Here is a 12,602-nt window from a genome sequence, read left to right on the forward strand (position 1 = left end):
GTATGTCACAGCCACTTTTCTCCGAAACTATAAGAACTATACTGTTGAAACTTGGTAAGTAGATGTATTCTGTGAACCGCATTAAGATTTTCACACAAAAATAGAAAAAAAACAATAAATTTTTGGGGTTCCCCATACTTCGAACTGAAACTCAAAAATTTTTTTTTCATCAAACCCATACGTGTGGGGTATCTATGGATAGGTCTTCAAAAATGATATTGAGGTTTCTAATATCATTTTTTTCTAAACTGAATAGTTTGCGCGAGAGACACTTCCAAAGTGGTAAAATGTGTGTCCCCCCCCCCTGTAACTTCTAAAATAAGAGAATGATAAAACTAAAAAAAATATATGATGTACATTACCATGTAAACTTCCACCGAAAATTGGTTTGAACGGGATCTAGTAAGTAGTTTTTTTTTATACGTCTTAAATCGCCTAAATACGGAACCCTTCATGGGCGAGTCCGACTCGCACTTGGCCGCTTTTTAAATAGATAGAGTGATTCAAGACAAGAGGAAGGTTTATATATAATTTGTTAACCCGTGCGAAGCCGGGGCGGGTCGCTAGTTAATTATAAATAAATATTTGAGGACAATCTTAAACAGATCAATAATTAATATTTTTTTGCGCTCTGTATACATTTTAGTCATAGTTCAACATAAACAAGTAGATTCTTATTAACTAGCGACTGATTATCCTAAAGGCAAATTCCTGATTCTAGTGCGGCTTAGTTCACTGTCGGGTAAGTACCCGACATATTCGCACTCTTAAATAAAACAGTTTTAGACAATTCTTAACATACTTACTGCTTTAAGTTGCGCAGAAAAAGTTCCAGAAAAGGTCGCTAAAACCCTTTGAGTTTCGACAAAACGTTTTTCCTCTTGGCGTTTGTAATAAATTCAGGTCAAGTGCTTAAGCGCAAGTCTACCGCTTTTACAATAGGCTAAGTTTCTTTTATTATAATTTTAACCTCTCCTGACCTCTGGAGTTATTAGACTAAAAGTTGTATCAGTTTTCTTGGCGGAGCGAACATTAAAGTTAGCTTTTATGCGCGAACGGTATGATATACTGCTTTTAAAATCCAGCAACTATAGAAGGATCTTGCCAAAATTTAGGAATCATGAGGTATATTTTGAAAACGCCTATTATAAATATAACAGGTATTAGGGTTTCACAAAAATCATCACTTTTTCATAATTATATCCGATAGCGGACGACCGCTTCTCCATACAAACGTAGTTCCCATTTTCCTCTCTAGATATTGTCGTTATGGAAAATATATTTATAAAACTTTTTGTGTAACCCTTTAACCGCCAGAGTCTGATATATAAGATTACATATCCAGCTCATTTCGCCACAGTCTGATAAATAAGACAAAGATCTGATTTGGTTTTTACAGCACATTTATAACTCCCGTAACTATGCTAACCTTACTCTGCGTGGTACCTACAATTACTGTCGGTGGCGACACGAGCACGCTCGATCAAAAATTGCTGGCGGTTAAAAGGTTAACCATGGAAGGGGTCGTTTGACTTATTTAGACTTGTTTATTATTTTAAGGATTAGGGGCGAAAAACTAACACGAGAAGCGATCACGTGACGTCATGACCTTCTCTTAAATAATTTAACTTGTCTATACTAACATAGGCTGACAGTGATAAATCATTAGTTTATAAAGTAACATGTTGTCCCGGATTTTGGCTTTAATTTCTTGCTGAAGCCGTTGTACAATGTGCCTGTAAAAAGGTGGCCTATTCACGCAAAAGTTACTTTGGCTTGATAAATTATGTGGCAAATTTTGCTTCAGTAATTTACGAGTAGGTATAATTATCATTAACACTGGCTACCTTGGTTTCTAACGAGGATAGGTACAATGCAATTATCTAAGGTTCGTGATTCGACATTTCTCGATGTTTGTCAGTAGGTACGTACAGATCGGACTCGATATTTACACGATATTGTTGATATGAACTGCGCTAGTTAGTGCAGTTGTCAATGTACATCATTCTAATCACCTGGCATGATAATATTAGTAATATCATCTTGGCAGATAATATCATAATATATCTACCTAATACCTTTCAACGAGCAATTCTTGTATATTTATTATATTTATATATTTCGGGGATCTCGGAAACGGCTCTAACGATATCTATGAAATTTGCTATATTTTTAGGGGGCGAAAAATCGATCTCTCGAAAAATTATTCTTGGGAAAACGCGCAATTTTTAGCTTTTATATGTTTTCTGAGCTTTGCTCGGTCTCCCAGATATTTACTTCCTAACAGACTTGAAAAATCAAAGGTATGTTTGCATTTTTCGCCTTATTACAAAGGGGTAAGGTGCAAAAATGTAAACATAATACACGATACGACGATAACAACGGGTGCGGGTAATATCCCAAACAAAATCAAGCTGATAAATTACTTTGGAATTAAATGCAAAACTCTCGCACTCCACTGAAACATCGTGGCAGTAAATAGTAAGTTGGCGGGCAACTGGTTTTCGAAAAAAAAAACAATTTTTACTTAATTAATCATTTTTTACTAAATTCATTCGTAGTATTTATGTACTGATACTGCATGAATATTTTTTGACCAGACGTGGGTTATGGACAGGCTAATATTATTCGGTTACTTTTACGATAGATAATATGAGCTACAATAACAAAAGCTGTACGAAGAAGTCGTGCATTTCATATATTATATGTCCTTGCTGTCTAAAAAAGTATACATGCCATTGACAGAATGGATGCAGGCATTGCAGTGAAATTCCATGCCGAGCACGACGGTCGATCTTGCTGCTATTTTCCACTTCGTCGGCCGCTTTCACTAACTCGGTGACCAGCCAATTGGCTAATCTAACGCTAGTCTCGTTCTAGCCTGGTCGATACTGTCAATTTGTCAAACACGAAGATTGCACTATGCTTTTTTTTCATTAAAGCAGTAAAATGATAGGTACCTACTCGTTCGTACGTAATAATACTGTTCACGCTTGTTTGTACTGACAAACACTGAATATATATTTGCTACGATCCTTACACAGCTGGTCTGCTTTGCTCTTTTCATTACGATAATCTCATTATAGATATTAGGCTATTACTGGTCTGAACAATCGCAATGTCATATGTAAGTAGTTAAATGAGATAAAAACATATTGGAATTATCGAAGGTCAGAAAAAATGTAAATGGGTACCGACCCATCGAGTAGTACAAAGAAGATTATTAAGGGATATAAACAACGCATATGATAAATTATAAAAATAAATACCTATGTATGTGGAAGTAAATAGTATCTAATATATGTAGGTACTGACTACTCTGATGGTAACATCAGTTGAGAATTCTGATTAAACGTCAGTAAGAGCGGTTTCGCACTACGTCCGATCCGAATCCGATTCGAACACGTGAAAATATGGGTCTAGAAAACTCGGACCGAATTCGGATATTCGCTTACGCACTAGTCCTATCCGAACCCGTGAAAATATGGGTCTAACTGGGACCGAATTCGGATATTCGCTTACGCACTACTCCTATCCGAACCCGTGAAAATATGTCTAACTCGGACCGAATTCGGATATTCGCTTACGCACTAGTCCTATCCGCATACCCCGCCCGCCCCGCTGCCCCTCTGCTCGTACGCAGCTCGGCTTTAACTCGGACGCAGTGCGCGAGCGTTCATACAAATAATACTAAGGCTACTTCGGTCCGTCAAAAAATCTCCGGAATGGAGATTCTAGAATGACGGAAAGAAATCGGATGACGGATATCGGATGTAGTGCGTAACTTACCATAGAAATAGTTCTACGGCTACAACGGACCATATTTTCACGGGTTCGGATCGGATTCGGATCGGACGTAGTGCGAAACCGCCCTTACGGTCTATTTTGTCGATTTTTCCTAATTTTTTTAGATAATATTTATTACAGTACATATGGTGCTGCTTTACCGCACTAGTGCGACAATTAGAGTTTATTACATTATTGTCTTAAGCGGAGCCACATCGCTTCAAATATAACATTACAGTACCTCCATATAAGCATATTATAGATCATCATCTAAGCACCAAATAGGTCATGTCATTTTTAAGTTAAACCTCGCAGTTTTTTATGTGCGAAGTAAGCTGCAATTGCCGACCCGACGCCGGTGACGGCTTTCAGTGGTTCAGTAAACAGCTGACCTAATCCGACGTCTGAGGGATTATAGAAAATTCCAACTTAAGGTCAAGTGCCATAATGTATTTGTAACAAATGTTACCGTTACTTTATATATGTCTAATAACTTTATTTAAAAGGAAAAAAACACCTCAGATAAACAGGACATTGTGATGTTGTGTGTTGGATTCCATACTTGCCACTTGCTCGTCACAGTAGACGGATTTAATAAACCGTAATTGTGTACACCAGAAAAAAACCGGCCAAGTGCGAGTCGGACTCGCGCACGGAGGGTTCCGCACCATCAACAAAAAATAGAGCAAAACAAGCAAAAAAACGGTCACCCATCCAAGTACTGACCCCGCTGGACGTTGCTTAACTTCGGTCAAAAATCATGTTTGTTGTATGGGAGCCCCACTTAAATCTTTATTTTATTCTGTTTTTAGTATTTGTTGTTATAGCGGCAACAGAAATACATCATCTGTGAAAATTTCAACTGTCTAGCTATCATGGTTCGTGAGATACAGCCTGGTGACAGACGGGCGGACGGACGGACGGACGGACGGACGGACATCGGAGTCTTAGTAATAGGGTCCCGTTTTTACCCTTTGGGTACGGAACCCTAAAAAGTGATAATAAACACATGGGTACAACAGTATTCCAACGGAGACATAAAGTTATTACCTCAAATTAGATTACTTTCTTCGCCACTATTTTCATAGATAATTATGGGCTTCAGAAGAATTATCTATTAAGGTGTACGTGAACTATCTGTGTGTAAGTAAGATGTGTGTTTTATTGAATCTGTAGCTACATCACGAGGAATAGAAGAGGTAGAAGAAAGGAGGAAAGGAACCTGACTTTAATCGGATCTAAAAATTGATCCTATATGCAAGGAGTCTGGATTCGAGTGAAACTCATTTTAAACTTACAGTTTATCGCTTTGAGGAATAACTTTAAATCAAAATTCTGTAGGTAATTCGCATTAGAAGCTAGGCCAAATAATAAATTCACGATACCTACATACCTTTGATTTCATGAAAAAAGACGTAAAATCTGTGCACTGAACAAAATGTCTTTCAAAATATCGTTAGAATATACCTACTCGTATTTATCATTTTAAGAAACACTAACAATCAATTAAACAGTGAAGTATTATTGAATATAGTCAATGAACTTTGGTTCTGCCATTCAGCGCCTCCAATAATTGGGCAAACCTAATCTACCAATAAATCATCGATCCTCTAATATAATATATCAAACAAAGCCGTTAGGTATTTTATTATGGGTGCGTATCATAATGAATACGCACTTTTGGTATAATTTCAGTTTACAAACGTTCAAAACGTATACTAATCTTATGTATAATGCACTAAATATATATTTTCAATAAGTATAACATAAAAATAATATAACATACAATATACATACCGCTGGTTGGTATAACATACAAATAAACTAATTACATTGAATATAACTTTCGTTATGCATATAAATAAAAAGGGTGCGTATCATAATGAATACGCACTTTTGGTATAATTTCAGTTTACAAACGTTCAAAACGTATAACATAAAAATAATATAACATACAATATACATACCGCTGTTTGGTATAACATACAAATAAACTAATTACATTGAATATAACTTTCGTTATGCATATAAATAAAAATAATGAATAACATCTCATATAAGTATCTGAACATAACATTAGTAAAATTATTTGGATAGCTCAGTATTTCATAGGTCATCGAAACCATTCGAAACTAATTATTGTCGGAAAAGTAGGTTAGGTTAGGTTAGAACTGTGACTCCCCAGAAAAAAAAACTGCTACCAGAAAAGTAGGTTAGGTTAGGTTAGAACTGTGACCCAACAGAGAAAGAAACTACTACCAGAAAAGTAGGTTAGGTTGAGAAAGAAACTGTTACCAGAAAAGTAGGTTAGGTTAGAACTGTTACCCTACAGAAAAAGAAACTGCTACCATAAAAATAGGTTAGGTTAGAACTGTGACCCCCCACAGAAAAAACTGCTACCAGAAAAGTAGGTTAGGTTAGGTTAGAACTGTGAACCCTCGGAGAAAGAAACAGCTACCAGAAAAGTGGGTTCAGGTTAGGTTAGAACTGTTACCCCCAGAAAAATAAAAGGTTAGGTTTATTGCGTGGTATTGGTTTTGTATACTATATTATTTCAACGTTATATCTTTTTATACTTATCATAAACGATATTATATGTAAAGTTCATTAAAATTATGGAATTCATTGTTATACGTATCACACGTTATACTTATTGCACGTTATGCCATTCAAAATTATACTAATTGAATTTATATATTCTGAGCAATATATTATAAGTTTGTATACGTTCTATTACTTACCCTTTTATTATAATGTATGTTTGTCCGACCGATTATAGCAAGTCGTTCGCATGTTCCATTAGCTTCCAATTTCAATGGCAGCCCGTTGTTTTATTATTTTAGAATAATATTTTGTCTATTGTAAACTTTGAAGTAAAAATAAACTTAAGATTATTATAGCAGGCTTGTGTCATCGCAAGGTTATGATCGTTAAAACCTGACAATGTGGGAAAAAATGACTTTAAACCCCGAAGCAAAGCAAATAAAGTCATTTGACTATAGTGAATGTTTGTATCAATCTGTAAAAAGACAGTCAAAGTTTAACTGGAAGAGATCCCTTATAGTTCGCCTTTGTGCCTCAATTTCTGGAAATTTTATGTAAACCTGTGTTGTGTATTGCAGTTTGTCTTCTTCGTTAACTTTGTCTAACAACATTTTTCTCAAGGTCGAGTTCTGATGATGGGTTCTACGAAACATTGAGGGAATTCCTCAAATATTCGAAGCATACCTATATTACCTATGGCGATTTTTTATTTTTATCTAAAAACCAAGCATTTGCATAAACAGTGCTATTTGGTGAAATGGAACTGCTGATGAAGACCCGAATGGAACTCCACGACAAGTATTTTACGTCTTGAGGTTAATTGTACCTACCTTATTGTTTTGAGATGGTCGTAAATAATTCTTATGGCATTTAACTGTTTTGTGTCGGTTTGTTTCTATTAAAGTTTTTTATAAAAATTATAAAGTATGGTGGGTACGACCAAAGAAGACTTATGATATGAGTTATCAATTAACGTATAACTAAATAAATGAATAATATTAAACTGGCGTTGAATTGACACAAAGTAAAAACACTTGGCATTTGGCAACATAGTCGTAATACAAAACAAAGATAAACCGCGGTCATCAAACAAGTCACGTAGAGCCCGGATTAAAGTTAAGTAATTGTGGCAATCTAGCGGCTACGGGGAAGGAGCAAGACGCGTGATGTCCCCGGCCATCTCCGTTTCCAATATAATCCTGGGCCATAAAACCACAGGGGCTAAAATCGTCAATTTAATTACACTATTAACGACTCTTACATATATACAGTCAGCTGCAGAGAAAAGTGACCCCCCTGCATACAGTCGATTTAATAGATAAATAAAATACGAATCTGAAGGATATCGCAAGTGATGTGTTCTTCCGAACGACAAGTTGAAGTGAAATACAGTGGAACCTCGATTAGGATGTTTTGCGAAAAAAAAACGGCATTCCCTTACCTATTATGTTCCCTGTATGAAAATACACAATTTAAATATTCATTTTCTATTTAATCTTCTACAAATGTTTCCAAAAACCTCACCAAATATCACTAAGGCGGAGGGGGTGGTCAAAAAGTAGCCGAAAACACCTCGCGTTTTTGTGCACAACCCCTATGTAGATCTCGTATAGAAAAATACCTCTGTAGCTTAAACTGTAAATTGAATTTCGAACTATCAATATAAATTAGAAATTAGCTCGAATTTGACGATTACCATCATACTACCAAATATTAAAAGCCGATTTCGACCACAGAAACTACTTAATTTGCCCGCGGGTCTTTGCTCCTGTATTCGACATCGTTATAAATTAATTTGCAAGAGCTATAAATGCTTATACGTAGAGGTGTTATGTTCAAATCCGAAGAAGTTATTACTTAACAACAGGCCAATTATATATAAGCCCAATAAAAAGTAATAATTTAATGAACTCGGTTATCATGTTCTTCGGTTTTATATTTATTGGTATAGTCTGTGCGGAAAGAGAAGAGTCGTGGAATGTATGGGGCCCAATACATTCCACGACTCTTCTCTTTCCGCACAGACTATACAGCCATTAGAAAAATATGATGTACATAGCACACCAGTCGTATGTCAGCCATATATCCTGCGACATAAAAAACTATTTAAATGTGCATAAAGCTGCCATTTGGTTAAGCTTTCTTAACATACGAGAGTGAGACCAAAAACTGGCCATATTAGCAGTCCAAGAGTTAATAACAGACGCGTTATGTGAAAATTTTCATATACCTATTAGGTACCGCCACAACCCCTAAATACTAATTACCCTGGAAATTGGTATATTGGCCTACGTCCTAGCTCTAGGTAACAAATTTCCTCGAGACGCATGACAACCGCAAATTAACTACTCGGCCACACGCCACTGCTGTTGGTTTCTTGCTGGAGACTTATTGAGAAACTAATATTCAATACCAATTCAATTTGAGTATCATTGCATCCTTTGTGCACACCTGCATGCCTGTGTTAGGTAAGAAACGAGGCTCTTGCACATATCGTGAATATTCCTTTTTTTGCGAAATAACGGGTTTCAACTTTCAACTACGTACTTTACGTAGGTAAGTATATTGCACAGGATGAAAACAGTACAAAATAAATGTCAGTATGAATTCCTTTAAGTTTTTAAACATTTTTTGTTATTGTCCCGTACCTTCCGTACTATGTATAATAAATATAAATTAAATTTATTGAACGGAAAGTAATCATCAACAATCCTGGCTATTTGATTACTAATGGCCTCACCATTTTATAGTCAGTATAGCATAAAATTGTCGCTATTCTGTTTGAAAAAAAAAACGAGTACTATGTATTTAAGGTAAAAATGTGGGTTGAATCTTACAATGAATCTTCAATAATGAAGTAAAAACATAAAATATTCCATCACAGCCATTTACAAAATCACTATGTAGAGCTCGATAGATTTAGTAGTCACACAATAGGCGAGCGTTGAATTCCCGATCATTTGATTACACTGCAAACTGCGGGGTACATTCAATTTTATCGTTGTGGGCACCATGTACCGTTGTTTCTATATTTACGCAGTATCCGTTCTGAATTCCGATCATGTCTGTCTGTAGATTACAGTTCAGTCTTGTCTTAACCTAACATGATATCTCAATGCAGTGAATATCGCGCGCACCGATAAGCACGAGCAAGAGGTACGTTCTTGCATCGTTCAAATTCAATTTTTGCATACAGTTAACAAATACTTAACAAATCTAATTTGTAAAAACATGTCTGTGATATAGTACCAAATACAAACTATAACTTACTTAAGTACTAAACTTAGTAACTAGGTAAAATAAAACTTAAACGATGCGACGCGTTAGGCACAAAGCACACCTGTGCCACTTAGCGGTACGGTAACCATTTTAGCTACGTAGACAGAATAGCTTACTGCATTTTTGCTAACCGTACTGAGAAGAGGAAATGTAGACCGGGAGCTTGTATTTATTTCTGTGAATTTATACATACAGATTCTCCAAAATTCTAAATTCAATTTAAATTTTAAAATTACTATATTGTGGTCATATTGTGGTATGTTTATATACCTGTACGCCGATTTAACGTAGACCATCACTAATATCATGTTGTAATACTTAACTGAGGGAGGATGTGATATTGTTTTCATAATATATTGCTGGGTAGCAAAGAAGGCACATTTTAGGGTACAGATTTGGTCATAGTGGATGGCCGTTAGACTTAAAATTGCAAATACCCGAGTATTCTTAAGGGTTTACGAAAATCCGCTTCGAATACTCCTTGGGTAAAAAGCTTACAACACTCCACTATTAGGTACCTACTATTATAATCCAATCTTAAAAAGGCTTATAGCCTTTGCCGGACTCTGAAGTTTTGATTAAGGTTTGCTCTGGTATCTATGTATACTTAATATCAAATTGTAAGGTATGGTATGACTTCTTTATTTAAAAGAAATGATTTTCCTGTAGGTAATTAATAACAACATAAGTCATAATTAATGCTAAGCAGACCCGAGGCTCCCATGAGCCGTGGCAAAATGCCGGGACAACAAGAGGAAGATGATGATACATAAGTCATAATTAATGTAACGCCATACAAATACCCGGGAATATATACTTAAGTATTTAGACTATTTAGTATTTTTTTAATTATATTATAGATTAGCACAACAGATTACAAACGGTTAATATTCAAGTTATGTTGCAAGTGCAGCAGTGAATTTATACAAAGTAAATGTATTTCTGTAACAGCGTTGAAAAAATTGGATCAAAAGAAAAATAAAGTACCTACAACAGGAAGCCCCGCTTTTCCAAAGTTATCAAGTATATTAGTAAACAGTTAACGATAAAAAAATCAATTTCAGTTATCATGAATATTACAAACGAAATAATTGAAATCGAAATAAACGATTCCTGCCGTCTCCTGACCTACTTGCATACATTGTTGGCGTGAACATTTCACACCCGGCAAATGAAAAACCAAACGCTCAGCCAGTGGAAACAGGTAGTTCCAAAAATAATTATTTCCGTTTTCACAGAGGCCTAGACGTAGTATCGGTCCGGCAACTAGTGGTGCTGCTGCGTCTGCTCTCACGGCAGGGCAGGACAATCATCTGCACCATACACCAGCCCTCGGCCTCGCTCTTCGCACTCTTCGATCGAGTATACGTCCTGGCAAGAGGCATGTGCTGTTACCAGGTAAGTCTGTGTCCATATTTGTGTACGCCACACAAGAGGCCTGAAATTTGTATGAATCCGACAGATAGTCATTTCACTGCGTCTGCTGTTTTACTAGGAAACTTTAATACGTAGGTACTTAGTACCTACTTAATTAAGTAATACCTAAAAGTAAATAAATCTAAGTTTTACTATAATTTTTAGAATCTGCGAACATCAAAGTGTGGCACATCATTTGGTAGACCTTAAAAAATAACTTAGGTACAACCATAAGTTTTACAATTACCTATCATAAATTAATTAAAAATTAAAATTAGATTAATTTAAGTTTTTTTTTAATACTTTCTTCAAATCGAATGTTCATTATTATACTTGGTCAGACGCGCATTTGGCCAGTATTTTAGTTGATCTATCTATTCTCCTCAATGTGAATACCCTGGGAGTCATAATAAGAAATACAAAATGACTTCAGCTGTTAAATGCGACGTTATTAAGGAAAGTTATAGTTCTTCAGAGATTACTAAATAAGGAGCCAAATACTACCATTTCAGCGCCGGCAGAAATCTTAATGCGTTGACGGTATAAAGAAATGGCCAGCCAGCCTATTATGGATAGCTTTATCCATCTTTATCCACGTGATAAAATAACTGTCACTGTTTAACACCGTGGGAAAGAAAGTGACGGGCACCGTTTTATCACGCTGTCACGTAGACAAGAACGACCATCATATCCGTACTGGAATAAGTTATAATGCCTGAAATAAATTTTATCAGCTGACCTCTAAATTTCATTAAGGCACCTAATTCTGGAGGCCATTACGGAAGACATAGGGCCTTATAATAATTCAACCTACCTCATTAATATTATTTTAACCAGACGCAAGTTTGGTTAATTAATAATCGTACATTTTCAAGTAAATTAATTATTCACCAATTATACTACACACGAAGAATTTACGAAATGAGAAGTCTCAGTGAGATGTGAAATTGTAGCCAATATTTCTCGAAAGAGGCTAAGATAAAGCTACTTATTTCTCAAACTTGTATTTTATAATGAGATTCCGGCGTCTCCCTTTAGACTTTGTTGAGCATTAGATTAATATAGTGAGGACCCAAATGAAACTAGCGTCTTACCCTTTATGTTTCTCACTGAAATTATACACTACATTAAATGAATACTACTTAAGTTAACGCTTGAAATCACCTTGTAACCCTTTTATGTAGTCAACTTGCGAGTTTTAAGGACGCCTAATCTAATAAAGCGTATAATATAGCCCTATTGTTCCCCTTATCAGCGGGCATACAAAATCGGGTAAAAGCCCCTAACTACCTACAAGAGACAATGTGGCCGACAATCTCATCACCGAACTTTCTTCATTTTGTCGAGCCCCCTGACGTGCCGCAATATTATTGTGATATGGTTACGACTTTAATAAGTTTGGTTGACTTGGATTAAATGTGATTTCGATAACGTCAAGCTTATATTTAGGTGGGGTGATAACTTTAAATACGAATTTTGATTGAATAAAAGTACGAACGCTTGAAATTAAACTTTTGTACAAATTTTTATCCATGATTTATCAGAGTTAGACCACAATGGAAAAATAACCAACAATT

The 12,602-nt window shown here is 35.7% G+C and overlaps 1 protein-coding gene across 1 annotated transcript in view; it reads left to right on the plus strand.

Annotated features, from left to right (window-relative positions):
- LOC134649195 (ATP-binding cassette subfamily G member 4-like) overlaps positions 1-12,602 on the plus strand; it is a 103,531-nt gene that overhangs the window by 60,168 nt on the left and 30,761 nt on the right. Inside the window, exon 5 of the mRNA XM_063503917.1 lies at positions 10,848-11,007. Coding sequence (XP_063359987.1) covers positions 10,848-11,007 — 160 coding nt within the window. The remainder of the gene's footprint in view (positions 1-10,847; positions 11,008-12,602) is intronic.

The sequence above is a fragment of the Cydia amplana genome, chromosome 1 (genome assembly GCF_948474715.1).
Source record: "Cydia amplana chromosome 1, ilCydAmpl1.1, whole genome shotgun sequence".
In the NCBI taxonomy this organism is placed as follows: Eukaryota; Metazoa; Arthropoda; class Insecta; order Lepidoptera; family Tortricidae; genus Cydia; species Cydia amplana.